This window comes from Haematobia irritans, chromosome 5, assembly GCF_050003625.1.
Source record: "Haematobia irritans isolate KBUSLIRL chromosome 5, ASM5000362v1, whole genome shotgun sequence".
NCBI classification, from domain to species: Eukaryota; Metazoa; Arthropoda; class Insecta; order Diptera; family Muscidae; genus Haematobia; species Haematobia irritans.
The window spans coordinates 172423937-172443912 of NC_134401.1; the positions used below are offsets into that span (position 1 = coordinate 172423937).

The window sequence follows — 19976 nt, forward strand, 5'->3', positions numbered from 1 at the left end:
GCTTCTGGTTTCCAATAGTGCACACAAAAAAAAATTTCTGATTCAATCACGAAATTAATTGATCCAATGAATTTTTTAGTTGAAATGTCTTCAATCACAGAAATGATAGTATCAATTAAAAAATTAATTGACAGAAAATTAGAAAATTAATTGATAATATTAATTTGTGTGATTGATTTTTGTTTCAGTTAAAAAATTTTTTGAATCAATTAAATTTTTAATTGCATATTTTTTAAAACTCAATTAAGATTTTAATTGGAAAAATGTTCGTGAAATTTTTTTCTGTGTGCCTATTGTGATATACTTTCTACATTCTGCGGGGAATTGAAAATGTTGAATATATAACAATGTTTTTACTTCACATTTGTATGCTTGGTTTTTATTTTATTACGTTGAGAATCTCTTGTTCTCTGTTAAGCGGAACACGAGTGGAAGAACTAGACGAAGAAGAAAAACATATAACAAATTTCCCAAATAAAATTTTCTTATTTTGCTATTTACCTCTACGTTTTTCTACAAAGAATAATGCACTTTTCCAATTTTCACTTTCTGATGCATTTTCTCGATATTTTGTTTACAAACAATGTAGAAGAAAAACATACCAAAAATGTGTGCAATAAACATGCCTGAGTTCCCCACACATACTTCGCTCTCTCAATCTCTGTAACAATTTTATTTTCAGAGATTATAGGAGAGTGTAGGATAATCGCTCTTGAATTTGAAAATGAGTGCATGTAAGAAGATCACCTCTCGAGGTGAATACACTTCGACGTATCTGAAAATTTCAATATTCAACAATATCGAGAACTTTTCAACACACTTTAAGGTGGAACATTCAATTCGTCCCAAAAAGCTTTGGCGAAATTTTATCAAATTCAAGTAAAATGGTTCAGTTGCGAGCGGACCTCTGCACGGAGTGGAACAAAATAAAAGTGAAAAGAAGAGAAGATATAACGAATTGACTTAGTCCGCGGAAGAATTTTGTGAATATTAAAAAAAAAAGATATTTAAATAAAAAAAAAACTGAAACTGAAAAATTAAAACTAGGAGACACAGACATATAGTCTCTAAAAGATATACAAAAAAATATACATATATCGTGCTGAAAAAAAATGAAATTAATATAATAAATTTAAATAGCCAAAAATTTTCATATATATATTAAATTAACAAAAAAAAGTAGAAAAAGAAATATGTATATTTTTAAATGTATGTCTTTGAGTTTATATGTATGTGCTAGCAAGAAATCTAAAATTTTTCTGGCGAAACGATTCTAAAAATATATATTAGATAGACCCATACACAGACAAACCATAATACGCATACATGCAAATGCTTGCTGATGATCTTCTATATACACGCTTTGTGTATGGTTACTCGGCCCCGTGTGCAATAGATAATGAGCAAAACAACAAAAATCTCTTGAGAAAAAATGTTTTCAAAGAAAAAATTTCGAAAAGAATAATAAAAATATTTAACAAATGAAATAGAAAATTTTAAGAAATATTATAGAAGAAGAAGAAGAGGAAGGAAGAAAGAAAGTCAAGTGTGTTAAAAAAATGTGAAAACTTACTGAAGAAGATATTCACCACATTCACCACGACCAGAAAAAAATAAGACTACAAAATATTGAAATCTTAAAGATGAAAAATATTTAATAAAGTTATAAAAGAAATTTTTCTTTTTTCTATTTTGAGTGCATTTATTTCTTATCTCACTCACACATAGCCAATTTGTTTTTGCTTTTTTCTTTTGTAGTTTTTTTAGTTTTTATTTCATTTCCCCCCAAACCTGAGTTTTTTCGCCGATGAATTTCATTTATCATTCAAGTGAAATTAAGTTCTCTCTATGATTTGATTTTGTAAAACGAATATAAAGAAGAAGAAGAGAGGAGAAGCAAAAAAAAAATAAAGAAAATAACGAATTTAGTTGTTACGTTCTAAAGCCAAATACAAAAAGAAATGCATTTTCCGCGTTTAAAACCATTACTGACTTTGGTCATTTGTTCACTGTTTGTGCTGAGCAGCTTCCCCGAAAATGTGAATTGTGCTAACAACAACAACAAGAAAGCCCCAGCTCCAGCTCCAGCTGCACCTGTTGAACCCGAGGCTGTTATCGAAGAAGTCACTGCCAAACAATTGGAAAAACTATTGGGCGATAAGGATTATGTAGCAGTTTTCTGGTGTAAGTATCCTCCATTCATCATCGATGTGACCACCACCATCACTCTAAATATCTGGCATCATTAGCATTAAGGCACATTCATCATCAGCATTGGTGTCAAACCTAATCCCTACTCGATCTCATCGAGGCAAATCAACCCGCCAACTAACCAACCCAGCTAGCTAGTCAACCAATGGGCCACCCACCCACTCATTGTCTTTCTTTATTTTCTTTGATTTTATAAAAAAAAAGAAAACCAAAAAAGTTGTTCGCCTTTTTTTTTTTTTTTGCTGATTATATAAAAGAAGAGACTCCTCAAGTGGAAAAGAATTTCTCTATTGTATTCCACCTCTTAGTTGGTTGGTTGGTCTACTTGGTTTTTTTGTGTTTATTTATTTTTTGTCTATTTTGAATATTTACCGACTGACACACGGACGGACGCACAGACAGACAGACGTACGGACAATAGACCAATAGACGGAAGTCAAGAATTTCTTTTCTCGTTCTCTAGTCTATTTCGTCGAACAATTGCCCACATTTTATATATGGGACAAAAGATTACAATAACAACAATAAAAAAATACCAAACAAAAACAGCGCAATCAAAAACAAGTGAGCAGGGCTAAAATCGGCCAGAGGCATTAGCATGATACCCTATACCATGACAGATTTCCAAAATTGCTCAGAAAAATATTGAAATTTAAAATTAGAGGTGGGTCTTTTACTTGTCAATTGAATTGTTTCCCAGAAAAATCTGGGTAATTAGTTGAGCAATACAGAATTTGGGAATAATGCCTTACCGTCGCCTTAGTTTCGATTACTATATATTAAATTTCATGAGTACTACCATACAGCTAATAAATACATATTTGTTGTTTGCTTTTTACAAATATGATTTTCGACTACGCTAACAATTGAGCTCCTGGTAATGTTGAAGAAAAGTACTTCCTTGGACCTGACCTTGCGATAGTTATAATATAATAAGGAATTAAAATGGCACCATCGTCAAGTCTTAACAGTTTGGTGACACTAAATGCCATACATTTTTACTTTTTTGTGACACTTTTTTTTACAAAATATCAGTTTTTAATTGCTCTTATATTGTAATATTTTTTGATGTCGGCCACTAGTCTATAAAATGGATTTATTTCGATCTGTCTGAGTAGAAAGCAGGCAGCAAAGCAGTAATACGCCGGATAAAATTCTCGCAAACGATAAGTTTACCGAAATATTGAAAAATAAAATCAACGAAAAATACAGTTTCACGTTCATTTATCCATCTACACCGTTCAGAATACGGTTGTTATCGATAAACAACAAAAAATCAATTATTCTTGTCCTATAATTATATTCCTGAACCATTTTCCCTTTTCAAATGATAGTGCTTTCAAATAACCTTCCAAAAAGTATGAAAATGACGAAATAAATATACATATCTATTATAACCTAAATTTAGGTGTAAACTGAAAACAATATAAAAATTCTATATGCACTGAAAAAACAGTGAACCCTTTTCCATTGCAAAATGAACTAAACTGTAGTAATATTGACCATGATTTAGCCCTTAAGATTTTTTTCATCTTGTCTAGTTTATAATTTTCTTAAATTTTAGTTCATCTATAACATTGTAGTTTAGTTCATTTTTACAACACCATAAGATTTATATACCCCTACCAAGTTAAAAAGTCAGTATTATTTTGGTTTACTTGCTTATTTTGTGAGAAACCCGATAATAAAAATTGGTTAACAGTCTCTTTAAAAATTCGACGACTAAACTATTTTTAAATCAATCATTCCACAGTACAGAGAAATTAAATAATTAAAGGAACAACAAACCGTTTTACTATTATGAAAATTTTCATACATTAAAATTAAACTTTCTTTAAGAAAAGTACTTTTTTATAAAAACTTATGATGAAAGTTCTTAATACAATGTTTTTTGTGAATAAAAATTATGATCACGTGGAACAGAGAGTAGTTCATTTGAACCCGCTGTTTGGACATTTTGACTTATCCTTTTTTATTCATCGTAGGTAATTTTTCCACATATCTTGCTGGAAAACAATGGAAACAATAATGAAAATTGTTAAAAATGAACACCATGTAATGAAATATAATTTTTAATTCTTCATTTTAACTTGTAACTTACCATATTTGGGGGGGCATTTTATCAAATGGTGTATGGAATTCAACTTTTCTTTGGAAAACGTATCTCATAAAATTTGTACCTGAAACAATTAGAGAAATAATGAAGTATTCTAAATAAACTCATAAAACTGTGTTGTTATCGATGTGAAGGATAAAATAAAATAAATATTCTAGTTGAAAGAAAGCCAAAGTTTTAATATAAAACTTACCAATTCTCTATTAAATTGTATGCTGAGGGGAAATATAAAAAGTTGTCCAAATTTATTTGGGTTACTCTGAAATTAAATATTTATTTTTTACATTAAATAAAATTATTAAATAGGTTTTCAAAAAATCTAATCAGTCATCATTCGTCAAAATGACGACACGTAATTTCATTTTCGATTTAAAATGCATTTTAGTCTATTGGGAAATGGTAAATTTAAGTTATACTAATTCGACCGTTTTATGAATTTTTGTTTTATACTAATTAAAACCAAATTGAATAAGAAAATAAATTCAAGTTTGGTTCACTTTTTCGCTCACGATAAAAATTATAGCGTCTTGAAATGAGCGATAGTCAAAATGACGAAGGATGACGTTAATGTACAAAAAATAAGTATGACTGTAGAGGGTTAGAAGAAAGTTAAAGAATCCTTACCAATTCACTATTAAATTACAGGCAAAGGAGTACTAAAAATTTGTCCAAATTTTTAAGGGGTTATTCTGAAATTAAATATTTGTTTTTACATTAAAAATATTACAGTGGTTTCCAAAAAAATTGATTAAAAAAATACTAAAATAAGGTATTAAAAACCTGTAATTTTGACGATAAAAAGGTCACAAAAACGTAAATATTCTAGTTGAAATAAAGCCAATTTTTAAAAGAAAACTTACAAATTCTCAATTTTTTAAATTTGTTCGAATCCATCTGGAGTTGCTCTGAAATTAAATATTGTTTTTACAATAAAGAAAACATTAAACTGGTTTCCAAAAAAAACTAACAAATAATAATATACATAAAAAATATTCTTTTTAAAAGAAAGTCATATTAAAACAAGTATATACGGCCGTAAGTTCGGCCAGGCCGAAGCTTATGTACCCTCCATCATGGATTGCGTAGAAACTTCATCTAAACACTGCCATCCACAATCGAATTACTTAAGTTGCGGTAACGCTTGCCGATGGCAAGGTATCTTAAAACCTCCTAACACCATCTTCTAAATTGTATGTAAGTCCATACGTGGTATATATTAAATCGAAAAAGATCGATCCAATACGTATATAATTCAGTTTGACAAAGTAGACATAAAATTTTGACAAAATTTTCTACAGAAATAAAATTTTAACAAAATTTTCTATAGAAATAAAATTTTCACACAATTTTCTGTAGAAATAAAAATTTTGACAAAATTTTCTATAGAAAGAAAATTTTGACAAAAATTTCTACAGAAATAAAATTTTAACAAAATTTTCTATAGAAATAAACTTTTGACAAAATTTTCTATACAAATAAAATCTTGGTAGATTATTTTTGGCTCGAGTGGCAACCATGATTATGAACCGAATAAAATTTGAACAAAATTTTCTATAGAAATAAAATTTTGACAAAATTTTCTATAGAAATAAAATTTTGACAATGATGAAAATTTTATTATGAACCGAATAAAATTTTAACAAAATTTTCTCTAGAAATAAAATTTTGACAAAATTTTCTATAGAAATAAAATTTTGACAAAATTTTCTATAGAAATAAAATTTCTATACAAATAAAATGTTGGTAGATTATTTTTGGTTCTAGTGGCAACCATGATTATGAACCGATATGGACCACTTTTTGTGTGATTGGACCAATTTTGGTATGGTTGTTAGCAACCATATACTAACACCACGTTCCTAATTTGAACCGGATCGGATGAATTTTGCTCCTCCAAGAGGCTCCGGAGAATGTTTTATATGCGGGCTATATATAATTATGGACCGATATGGACCAATTCTGGCACGGTTGTTAAAGATCATATACTAACACCATGTTCCAAATTACAACCGGATTGGATGAAATTTGCCTCTCTTGGAAACTTCGCAAGCCAAATCTGGGGATCGGTTTATATGGGGCTATATATAATTATGAACCGATGTGGACCAATTTTTGCATGGTTGTTAGAGACCATATACCAATATCATGTACCAAATTTCAGCCGAATCGGATGAAATATGCTTCTCTTAGAGGCTCCACCAGCCAAATCTGGGGATCGGTTTATATGGGGGCTATATATAATTAAGGACCGATATGGACCAATTTTTGCATGGTTGTTAGAGACCATATACCAACATCATGTACCAAATTTCAGCCGGATCGGATGAAATTTTCTTCTCTTTGAGGCTCCGCAAGCCAAATCTGGGGATCGGTTTATATGGGGGCTATATATAATTATGGACCGATGTGAACCAATTTTTGCATGGTTGTTAGAGACCATATACCAACACCATGTACCAAATTTCAGCCAGATCGGATGAAATTTGCTTCTCTTTTAGGCTCCGCAAGCCAAATCTGGGGATCGGTTTATATGGGGGCTATATATAATTTTGGACCGATGTGGACCAATTTTTGCATGGTTGTTAGAGACCATATACCAACACCATATACCAAATTTCAGCCGGATCGGATGAAATATGCTTCTGTTAGAGGCTCCACAAGCCAAATCTGAGGGTCCCTTTATATGGGGGCTATACGTAAAAGTGGACCGATATGGCCCATTTTCAATACCATCCGACCTACATTGATAACAACTACTTGTGCCAAGTTTCAAGTCGATAGCTTGTTTCGTTCGGAAGTTAGCGTGATTTCAACAGACGGACGGACGGACGGACGGACATGCTTAGATCGACTCAGAATTTCACCACAACCCAGAATATATATACTTTATGGGGTCTTAGAGCAATATTTCGATGTGTTACAAACGGAATGACAAAGTTAATATACCCCCATCCTATGATGGAGGGTATAAAAATACTTACCAATTTATGAATAAACTATACGCTGAGATATAACAAAAATTTTCCAAATTCATCTGGAATTGAATATTATTTTTTTACATAGAATAATAAAAATTTCAATACACTTTCAACATATTTTCCTAAATATTCTTAAAAACTTTTTTCTAAACTACTGTTAAAATATTAATAACTTTCATTTAAAAGGTTTAATTAACAAACACCAATATATGTCTCAAAAATCCAAAATATTCCACGCCTTTATATTCCCTTGTTGCATACCAGCTAAAAAGATGCAACAGCCCACGCCAACGCCAACTATACAACTGAAGCATCCCAAACAAAACCAAGCAAAGCCAAAACATTCCTACAACAACAAAACACATGTGCCTTTATTGAAAACAACACCTCATCCAGCCAAATAAACCATCCGCGAATAACAAACACACACACACAAACCACTAAATGGACAAAAATAAAAACAACCCCACACTCATGTATACACAACAAAACTCAAGTAACATCATCTTTACATTAATCACATTCCACTATGCCGATAAAGATCTCTGTACTATGCATTAGTTCATAGCATCTGCTGACAATTTACTCTAAGAATAATATTCGTAAAGGCAGTTTATGAACGATGAAACGTTTAACTTAAAATTTGCAAAATTTTCATGAAATGTTATCTACCATTTTTGACGAAAATGTCTATAAATTTAATTACATGTGAACTAAAAATATTTCATTGGGTAATTTTTTACCAACAATTATTAACTATAGGAATTGTCAGTAAGAAATTTCTATCCACTTTCAAGTTCATTTTTCGTAAAAAAATATTTTCTCATACAAAAAAGTCTTATAGTAAATTGCACTTATTATTTAGAAAATACTTTACATTTCACAAGTAGTTTTATAGCATAACAAACGAATTTTTAACTACCAGTTAAGAAATTTTTTAAGGAAATTTCCATCGTATTTTGTAGGCCATGAACTAAACGATTGCTACTTAGAATTTGTAAAATTTCCTTTCGAGTAGTTAATTTTCGTTGAAGATACGAAAGATGAACTAAAATTCTGGAAAATTCTTGTAATAAATTATTGTAAAAATCTTCTTAAATTTACGAGACATTTTTTTTTCTGTGTGGTACAATTGATATTTATAAGAAATTAATTTAGCAAAAATATTCTATTTTATGAGAAAGAGTAGCATTTTTGTGCACTTCTTTTATCCCATTCTTAATTGCAAAACTGACCATAATACGTACATTCGAATCCAGTTACAATTAAAATATTTGATTTTAAATTCTAAATTGGATATCAAAGTAGCCACAACAACCTCTTTATTCTGTATTATACACAGAAAAAAAAAATCCGTAGTTAAACTGACGCTAAATTTAACTTATTTTTATTGAAAAAAAATTATTTGCTTGTAATTGAATTTTATTATTTTTATCGAAATTTTCCACAGCTTAATGAAATCATACTTTTGTTAAGTATGTCTCGAAAATTTTATGAACTAAACGTGAGTATAAAGTTCAGTGACCGTACACATAAGTTCAATATGAACTAAAGCAAAAGAAGATTTTCGTACGATTTCCAAAAATAGTAAGAATGAACTTCTGTATGGTTAAAATGGTCATGATTTGGAGCCAATGATTTTCTTCGTTATTTTAGTTCATTTTTCTTCTATGAGATGATGTAATTTCGTGAACTGCAGTTAAAAAGTACAAAAGGGCATTAAAATTTCCTAGTTTTAACAACGCTTTGTGGAAATCTCAAAATGTGGAGTAAAATTTAGTTCAATTTTCGTGCGAGATAGTTCATTATTCCTATAAAACAGTTCACTTTTTTTCGTTGTAGAATTATTTTGTGAGTTGTCCCAACACAGAGTGATATTGACAATGATTACAGAAACATAACAGGTTGGCTGATCCGCGGCCTAACAAAGAAAAACACATTTTTTTTTTGTCAAAATTCGTTTTTATTTTTCAACATAGTTCCCTTCAAGAGCGATACAACGATTATAACGACCTTCCAATTTTTTGATACCATTTTGGTAGTACTCCTTCGTTTTTGCCTCAAAATAGGCCTCAGTTTCGGCGATCACCTCTTCATTGCAGCCAAATTTTTCCCCTACGAGCATCCTTTGAGAACAAGAAAAAGTCGCTGGGGGCCAGATCTGGAGAATACGGTGGGTGGGGAAGCAATTCGAAGCCCAATTCATGAAGTTTTGCCATCGCTCTCAATGACTTGTGGCACGGTGCGTTGTCTTGGTGGAACAACACTTTTTTCTTCTTCATATGGGGCCGTTTTGCCGCGATTTCGACCTTCAAACCCTCCAAAAACGCCATATAATAGTCACTGTTGATGGTTTTTCCCTTCTCAAGATAATCGATAAAAATTATTCCATGCGCATCCCAAAAAACAGAGGCCATTACTTTGCCAGCGGACTTTTGAGTCTTTCCACGCTTCGGAGACGGTTCACCGGTCGCTGTCCACCCAGCCGACTGTCGATTGGGCTCAGGAGTGTAGTGATGGAGCCAGGTTTCATCCATTGTCACATATCGACGGAAAAACTCGGGTATATTACGAGTTAACAGCTGCAAACACCGCTCAGAATCATCAACACGTTGTTGTTTTTGGTCAAATGTGAGTTCGCGCGGCACCCATTTTGCACAGAGCTTCCGCATATCCAAATATTGATGAATGATATGACCAACACGTTCCCTTGATATCTTTAAGGCCTCTGCTATCTCGATCAACTTCATTTTACGGCCATTAAAAATCATTTTGTGGATTTTTTTGATGTTTACGTCGGTAACCGCCTCTTGCGGGCGTCCTCTGCGTTCACCACCCTCCGTGCTCATTTCACCACGCTTGAATTTTGCATACCAATCAATTATTGTTGATTTCCCTGAGGCAGAGTCCGGAAACTCATTATCAAGCCAAGTTTTTGCTTCCACCGTATTTTTTCCCTTCAGAAATCAGTATTTTATCAAAACTCGAAATTCCTTTTTTTCCATTTTTTCACAATAACAAAAGTTGCTTCACAAAAGACGGTCTATCTCACAAACTAATTGACTTATAGACGTCAAATTTGGACACGAATCATTTGAAGGTTGGTACTATATAAAAATATAAAGCATTCAATACTAGCGACGCCATCTATGTGTCAGACCGGGGACTTATCAGCCAACCTGTTAATTCTATCATTAGTCTTTTGATTTCAGCTTAAAACGTTATGTTGACTAAACTACAAGAGTAGTTTAACCAACAGAGGAAAAGTATTTTTGTAAAATTGATTTGGGCAAAGCCCGTTAGTTGTATCATGGTGAAAAATTGACTTTGATTTTTTCCACTAACCAGTTTTTAAAGCCTTAAAACTCGATCTTTCAATGATCAAATATAAATAGAAGGTTAAGTTAGGTATAGTGGCAGACCGATATTTCAGGCTCACTTAGACTATTCAGTCCATTATGATGTCCCAGTGGTGAACTTCTCTCTTATCAATGAATGCTGCCCGTCTCTGAAAAACTTTTTGGTGATTGGTCGGAACTGGCATTGAACCCATGCCCCTTTGTATGCAAGGTGGCCATGCTAACCATTGCACCATGGGGGCCCTCATAGTGAATATCAATTACTATCACATCACCGAGCTAAAGAATTGGAGAAGCGGAAAAAGAAAGACATAATTCTCTTTTAAATTAAATTCGTACTTGACAATAGGAAACAAATTTTAATTTATTATTTTTTTTAAATACTGTCAAAGTCCTTTAAAAATGTGTTAACGACAACTTAAATTTCCAAATTCAGACTCGAGATATTATATAGATATTATTCTATTTTTAAAATAAAGTATTGAAAGCTCTATCTCCTTTTTGTAATGCTTTTTAGCAAATATTCCATTAATTATGAAAATTACAAACAAATTGGGCAAATGTTCCCCATTATTAAATTTAACTTTATGTGTGAGGTTTTCATTAAAAAAAATAAACGAACTTTTAGTATGACGTTCATATCTTCCTCTTCCATGATTTTTGTGTTAAATTACGTGATGCTCACGTTTATTATGCATGAGAGATCCATATATGCCATATGCTACCCTGTAGATTTGTCATCGAAAGGTGCTTATTGAATAATCACAATGCTTCCATTTTACAAAATTAACAAAAAATTATATACTTTTTTCTTTAAAGAGTGAATATCTATTTATTCAAAAATTAACAAAGAAAAATAATAATGAAACCTATCTTAAATATCGAGATCAGTTAATACAGGGATGTATCCAAAAAAATTCGTTTTTCTACATATGGGTCTTTAACAACACCAGGTTCAAAATTTTAAGCAAATGGGATGAATATTCGATTCCGCAATTTATGATATCTCTTAAGTCATTTAAAATAATAAAAAATATACTTATCTATGCTTAAGAAGTAAAATGGCAAAATCTGTCCATAAAGAGGCGCCATATGTCTAACTACTTTGGTCAAAATCAGATTTTAGATATGCTTTCTAGACTATCCAGGAGTCACATCCATACATTTATTCATATGGGGCTGCCATATAGCAAATGGATCGACAAAATACAAATAATAAGTATGATAATCTCCATCCTATAGTGAAGGCTAATTCAATATAGGTTAGGAGGCAGCCCGACTTAGACTATTCAGTCCATTGTGATACCACATTGGTGAACTTCTCTCTTATCACTGAGTGCTGCCCGATTCCATGTTAAGCTCAATGACAAGGGACCTCCTTTTTATAGCCGAGTCCGAACGGCGTTCCACATTCCAGTGAAACCACAGTGAACCACTCAGAAATGTCACCGGCATTACTGAGGTGGGATAATCTACCGCTGAAAAGCTGTTTGGTGTTCACCATGTTCACCACCATTGCACCACGGTGGCTCCCTAATTCAATATAAACCGCATATATTCCCGGGAAAAATTATGACGACAAGCTATTCCTTAAATTTTAGTTCTTTGAAACATTCAACTAATGGAAGATGACAATTAGAATTTCCCTTCTTTGGGATATTCAAATCATGCTGATGTAGGGTATTTACTTATTTTCCTCCTAATGAATTCAGAGAACAGCATCACAAGAGTTGTGTGCGACAGCTAGCTACCGGTCTTGACTACCTTCCTTGTTTCTTCGCTCACCTTGCCTCTAATCTTTGTTCTATTTGGTGGCTATAATAGAATTGTGATGAAAGATGTGAGAGTATTCAAAAGAGGAATACAAGAGAATACAAAGACAACCATAGCCAAAACAAAAACAAAAAAAATGAAAAACAGCGGGACGAAAATAAATGGGACAGCAACAAGTGCTGAATTTATGCTACTGTCAGCGTTCCTTCTTGACTTGCTTGCTGGTGGCATCTTTCCTTAAGTTGATGTTGTTGCTGCCGTTGTTTTTTTTTCCTCATTGCCCTATTTTCGCATTCCATTTCATATCCGTCCGCTTCTTGGTGTATTCTTCAATTTTTTCTGTTGTTGTCTACAGTACAAAAATGAAATTAATAATGAATAGACGAATGGGTGTTACTCCCCTGTGCAAGACTTCATGGTCTTCGGTGTCTTCATAGGTACGTGCAATGTGCTCCTAATGTTCCTTGACTGTCTTTTCTTGTCTTGTCTTACTTCCACATTCCAGAGGTTATGAGTCTTCAATTTCATTGAGATTTGACAGGTTGACAAAAAGCCTCTTGACGACCTAAAGTTACAGGATAAAAGTCTTCAAAAGCTCTTACACTTCCCCTCTTGTGTCAGATCAGAATTCATTATCATGTCAGGGCAGTAATCCCTCCCCATGGGCAAGATGAGAATTAAAAGCCGCTTTCGAAAAGGCTTCACTTCACTAAATCTGGCCTAAGAAGTAAATGAAAATATAATTCCTGCAAAGAGCAGCAAGCACCATGCAGGAAGCCCATCAAAATGTTATTACTTTGGTGTTATTATGAAAGCCTATTGTCATTGAAGATGGCCAAGAGCTAAACAACATTGACAAAAGCCATCGGCCACCAAAACGAAAAAAGGATAATCTTTGCTACGTGTGTCATCACTCCAAAATTGGTTGGCCCCCTTTTTTGCTGATACTGAAGCTGAGTTGGCTTTTCGGGTAATTACCGATGGCACAGGAATGCAAATAAAATTTTAGTAATATTATGAATTTACTGCCTATTGTTTGGTACAACAACTCAAATAAATTTACTTAAGTGTTTTGCTGTTCGTTTTTATTTTTTGCTCTCCTTGAAGCAGCATTCTTTCTTTCATAGCCAATTCATTTTCTCCCATCCTCCCGGAATCTGTATGAGCATTCAGAGCTCCATACCATCTAACATCCATAATCGACTGAAATACGTTTCATTAAAAGACGGCACATTTGGTGTAACCAATAAAAATTATTTATGTGGATTATTTAGGAAGACTGAATAGCCTTACAGTCAGCCATAAAATATATTAAGAAGATGAAAAAACAAAAAAAAAAAAACAAGCAAACACCGAGATCAATTGAAGCATAGCCTAGATATCATATGGGGAAAATATATGAGTGTATGAGTTTAAATCCCTAAATTACTGTGCAACATGTATGGCATAATAATTAAATTCAAGAGGAAATAATTTAATTATTGTCCAAAAAATTCATTTAAGTCATTCTAAAATGTGGTCAATCTTGGCTATAGTTATTTTTGTGAAAACACACAAAAACAATCTATGAAAATTTCAAAAAAAAAATGAGAAAAAGTAGTGAAACATCTATTGAAAAGTCAACCGACTAACCATAGTAAAAAAAAAACAAAAATATGAATTTAAACTTCCTTTTAATATAATTGATATTGATCACTGTGAAAATCTAAAGTTTCAAAATAATTTTTAGTAAAGTTTGTTTTTCCCATCAAATCACAGGACTTAGATTTGGCCTCATCCTCTTCGAACGACAAAATTTTTTCAGGAAATAATTTGAGATTTGATAACATCAATTAATCGCTGGTGGTAATATCTGGAGTATGTGATCGATGACGACAGCCAACTAGAGAATAAATTAATTTATTTTGCAATAACTTTAAGTGATGTTTTGTCACAGTGTATTGCCTTGGTTCCATTTTGTTTAAAGTCTACAGTCATTTGAAGCTTTCGCCAGACAGTCAAATATTCCTATGTGTAGTCGCAAATTTTGCAAGCTATGTTAGTTCTAAAATACATTAGCAACTACCTTGCTACTCGACCGTGAACTTTTCCAAACTTCAAAATAATCGTGAGCTGTTCAATCGCTCCGGGATGAAAAAATGTGGATATCAACGTCACATGTCGGTGCATTTTTACTGGTGGGAATTTCCCAACACTGCTTTGTAGGATCAAGTCATCGTTTTTTAGGTTAAACGTAAGCTCGTGCGGTACGTACTTTTGAACAGTGCTCAAAACCTTAAATTACGTTTTTATATTGAGAAATAATATCTTCTTACAATGAATGCTGCGTGATTCTATGTAAAGCTCAACGGTAACAGGATTCATTTCTATATTATTTCATGTACTAAGCAATAGCTTAAGATGGACAGGCTATTATTTCAGGCTCATTTGGACTATTCAAATACATTGTGATACCAGAGTCAGAGTCAACTTCTCTTTTATCACAGAGTGTAGCCCTATTCCGTGTTTAGAACAACTACAAGTGAGAATCGACACATGGTAAACATTTTACTGTTTGGTAGATTGGTAGAATTCTTATGTTTTGGTAGATTTTGTAAAATATTCCTCCCATACGAGGTTAGGTATAGTGGCAGCCCGATATTTCATGCCCACTTAGACTATTCAGTCTATTGTGATACCACAGTGGTAAACGTCTCTTTAGACAAAATTTTATATACTAATAAAATAAATAAATTTTGACAAAATTTTCTATAGAAATAAAATATTGACCAAATTTTCTAAAAAAATACTTGACTTTTTTTATGGAAATAAAACTTTGACAAAATTTTCTATGGAAGTAAAATTTTGACAAAATTTTCTATAGAAATAAAATTTTGACAAAAATTTTCTATTGAAATAAAATTTTGACAAAATTTTTTAAAGAAATAAAATTTTGACAATTTTTTTTTTTGAAATAAAACTGACAAAATTTTCTATAGAAATAAAATTTTGACAAAATTTTCTATAGAAATAAAATTTTGACAAAGTTTTCTATGGAAATAACATTTTGACAAAATTTTTTATAGAAATAATATTTTGACAACATTTTCTATAGAAATAAAATTTTGACATAATTTTATATAGAAATAAAATTTTGACAAAATGTTCTATAGAAATAAAATTTTGACAAAATTTTCTATAGAAATAAAATTTTGACAAAATTTTCTATAGAAATAAAATTTTGACAATTTTTTTTTATAGAAATAAAATTTGGACAAAATTTTCTATGGAAGTAAAATTTTGACGAAATTTTTTATAGAAATAAAATTTTGACAAAAATTTTCTATAGAAATAAAATGTTGACAAAATTTTCTAAAGAAATAAAATTTTGACAATTTTTTTATAGAAATAAAGCTTTGACAAAATTGTCGATGGAAGTAAAATTTTGACGAAATTTTCTATAGAAATAAAATTTTGACAAAAATGTTCTATAGAAATAAAATTTTGACAAAATTGTCGATGGAAATAAAATTTTGACAAAAATTTTCTATAGAAATAAAATTTTGACAAAATTTTCTAAAGAAATAAAATTTTGACAAAATTTTCTAAAGAAATAACATTTTGACAAAATTTTCTGAAGAAATAAAATTTGGCAAAATTTTCTAAAGAAATAAAATTTGGCAAAATTTTCTAAAGAAATAAAATTTGGCAAAATTTTGACAAAATTTTATATAGAAATAAAATTTTGACAAAATTTTATATAGAAATAAAATTTTGACGAAATTTTATATAGAAATAAAATTTTGACAAAATTTTCTATAGAAATAAAATGTTGACAAAATTTTCTATAGAAATAAAATTTTGTCAAAATGTTCTATAGAAATAAAATTTTGTCAAAATTTTCTATAGTAATAAAATTTTGACAAAATTTTCTAAAGAAATAGAATTTTGAAAAATTTTTTTATAGAAATAAAATTTTGACAAAATTTTTTATAGAAAAAAAATTTTAACCAAAATTTTAATTGTATAATTAGACAAAATTTTCTATAGAAATAAAATTGTGACAATTTTTTTATAGAAATAAAACTTTTACAAAATTTTCTATGGAAGTAAACTTTGACAAAATTTTCTATAGAAATAAAATTTTGACAAAATTTTCTATAGAAATTTTGACAAAATTTTCTAAAGAAATAAAACTTTGGCAAAGTTTTCTATAGAAATAAAATTTTGATAAAATTTTCTATAGTAATACAATTTTGACAAAATTTTCTATAGAAAAAAAATTTTGACAAAGGTTTTGATAGAAATAAAATTTTGACAAACTTTTTTATAGAAATAAAATTTTGACAAAATTTTCTATAGAAATAAAATTTTGACAACATTTTCTATAGAATTAAAATTTTTACAATTTTTTTATAGAAATAAAACTTTGTCAAAATTTTTATAGTAATAAAATTTTGTCAAAATTTTCTATAGTAATAAAATTTTGACAAAATTTTCTATAGAAATAAAATTTTGTCAAATTTGTTTATAGAAATAAAATTTTGACAAATTTGTTTATAGAAATAAAACTTTGACAAAATTTTCTATAGAAGTTTAATTTTTTTCAAAATTTTCTATAGGAATAAAATGTTTACAAAATTTTCTATAAATATATAAATTTTAGCAAATTTTTGGCATGTTGTGCCACTTTTGAATGCATTTTTTACTACAATATTAGATAGAAGAAATAAAAATATAATCAGTGCCTTAATAAATAAAGGAGTTTACGCGTTCAATGCTCTTTTTGAGACCTTTTGCCCCTCTCATATATGAGTCTTACCAATCGACGACATTTACCTCCTAAAAGTATGCAAGAAGTTTTTCTATTGTGTTGTAGACCCAGTTACTGCATTGAGCTACTAGTTCCAAGGAGTGAATTTCGATTAAATGGAAATAAAATAATTTTTATTCATTATTACAGCTCTGCATAAAAAAAATAATATAAATACATTTAATTCATATAAAGTGAAACCTCTGAAAGGTGGACATCCCCGGTCGCCTAAATGTTTTCCAACTTTGGGTGGAGTCCAATTATGAGAGGTTAATTTTATTGTGTTAATACAGCAAACATCCCCATACAACTGTCCACATTTGGGAGGTGTCCGATTTTCGGAGTGTCCAAATTTGAGAGGTTTTCATGGCAAATTTAATTTTTCATATTTGGTTTGGAAAATAATGATCTTTTAACCCTTTCTTTCCAAGAATACTACTTGAAAATGAAAAGTTTTCGAATATAACATCCTAATAATTTCTTTCTTTTCAACAATGCCTATTCTAAAATACGTACCACGGTACGTATGTTATACACATGAATTCAAATTAATATAATTCATACGTTAACTACAACCAACAATAATATCATAAAATATCATTCAGTTTAATTTTATAATTGTATTAAATTTTTGCGGCCACTAATGATTTTTGTTTTTTCAAAATAGCATAAAACACCCACACACATTCTCCCCAAAGTGTAGCACATTAAAATTAACAAATCTCTTCAGATCTCTCCTTCTCTCCCTCTCTCACGCGTTATCTTTTAAGAGCTCCCCTTTAAGCATTAAAAACGGAAATGAGGTTTTTTAATCTCCAGTGTTGTCTTTCTGAGTGGTATAATATTCCGTTTTTTTTTCTCTCTCCTTCTTGTTTCATTTGTGGCCCTCAGAGAAAGTCATTTGGCTCGTCAGTAGCAAATAAATGTACATATACACAATTAACTTTAATTAAACATTACACATTAATTTTTAATCCTCAACAACTTGAAATCCACTGGATCTCAGATTTCTGTGTCATTTGACAACTTATGACCGTAAAGGACGTAAGCAGCAACTACTCAACCTCGACCACACCACACACCACAACCACACATACTCTCAACTCCAATGAAAAGAGGACGTAGGACGTCGTATGTTCTTTGTGAATGTGACAACTTTATATATTAAATATTTTGAGCAGTTGGTTTTTAATTAAAAATGAATCTGAAACTGAATGGGTACATGAATACCATAGCACTTGATTCTCGATTTTGTAAATATCAAAAAGGGAAATAATGTCGTGTTTATTCTTGTGAGAATATAAATTTCTTCAATTTATGAAGATTTTAAATTTTTAATAAATTTCATTTTTGTTTTCTTGTTTTACCTTTTTTTGTTTGTTCTTCTCATGTAAAATTGCTTTTATGCGGAGCAGCAAACAACAAAACACATTTTAAAATCCATGCATATCTAATTTCTAATCTATTTCATATTTATTGAAAATAATTTCCTTTTGAAAATGAAAAAGCCATAGAATCATGTTCAGTCTATTGAAGCAGAATTTAAAATCATCTTCTCCTTCTTTGGGGTCTTCTAGTCTGCCTAAGAGGCATGCATACAATTCAGCTTAGTTTAACTCCGACCATTTCGTCATTGTATTGCAGTATAATCTTTCATGTTCTGACTATGAAAACGAATGAAACACATAAAGTAAAGAGAGAGAGAAAGAGAGCTTTGTCTAAGGTTTCATCCTCTTGTCCTTGTGGCATCATCAGAGTTTATTTAATGCGGTTGATGTTCCTTGACATTAAATTCTGTCTTTTGAGACATTCATTCAGGCTATATTATCGTCGTCATCATCATCATCAGCATCAACATTAACATCATTGCAGAGCTCATTTTTTCATTTGTGGCTCATGTCAATGGTGCTGCTATTATGGTAACACATAAAGATAGCAAAATTGTCAAGGTTTGACATGGTTTATCTTCACATTTCGAGGGCAGCGTGAGGCAATGTAAATTTCATTTTTGATTGTCATTAAAGCCACGTTTATCCGCTTATATTTCACGTTGCTTTACGTTGTTCTTTTGTCAGGTATTTATTGATTTGCGGTGAATTAAAATAATTACCAATATAATGGGTGATGTAATTAATTTCTCGAAATTTACCTCCCATTTGCGGATAAGTAATATTAATTGAAATTGTCAATTAATATCACTTATACGCTGACCCCTCCCTTACTCACTCAATATTGCACACAAACACTCTCTCTCTCTCTCTCTATCTATCTCTTTTGTGATGAGTATACAGGGCTGAGGGCATTTAATGTTTATCAGTGGGAGTGTGATTTTCAAAGGAACAATTAAGGTAGCCAAAACTGACTAAGAATGCATTTGCTGACAAAGTAATCTAAACTAAATAGAAGTAATCCTTATATTTCAGAGAGTAATTGGATTTTAAGTTAAGGGTCAAAGAAGCACATTAAACTTCAAGAGCTGATTAAAATATTTCAAATGATAGTAGATAAGAAAAAAAATACATAAATACTATTAAAAGGTACACCTGTAGCACCTAGAAGAAATAGAAAAATATCCATATCAAGAATTAATACTTATTGGAGCATGCTCATGCGGAAATATGAGGATGTAAATACAACCATTAGAGCCTTAGAATTTAATGTACGTTACAAATGAAAAATTAATTAAAATATCCAAAGACAAATACTTGGGATGAGGTCGAACAATTCCTAGGTTCCCAATTAGGTGA

General features: G+C 30.8%; 1 protein-coding gene across 7 annotated transcripts in view; it reads left to right on the top strand.

The window, feature by feature from the left end:
* The first annotated feature begins 895 nt into the window (after window positions 1-895).
* hlk (hulk) overlaps window positions 896-19976 on the top strand; it is a 128016-nt gene continuing 108935 nt past the window's right edge. For 6 of the 7 annotated variants that reach the window (XM_075311128.1, XM_075311131.1, XM_075311130.1 and 3 more), the window contains exons 1-2: window positions 899-983; window positions 1759-2184. In XM_075311128.1, the coding sequence (XP_075167243.1) occupies window positions 1962-2184 (223 nt within the window). In that variant the 5' untranslated portion in view covers window positions 899-983; window positions 1759-1961. Of the gene's footprint in view, window positions 984-1758; window positions 2185-19976 lie in introns of all 7 variants that reach the window. The other variant, XM_075311129.1, reaches the window with a different exon arrangement.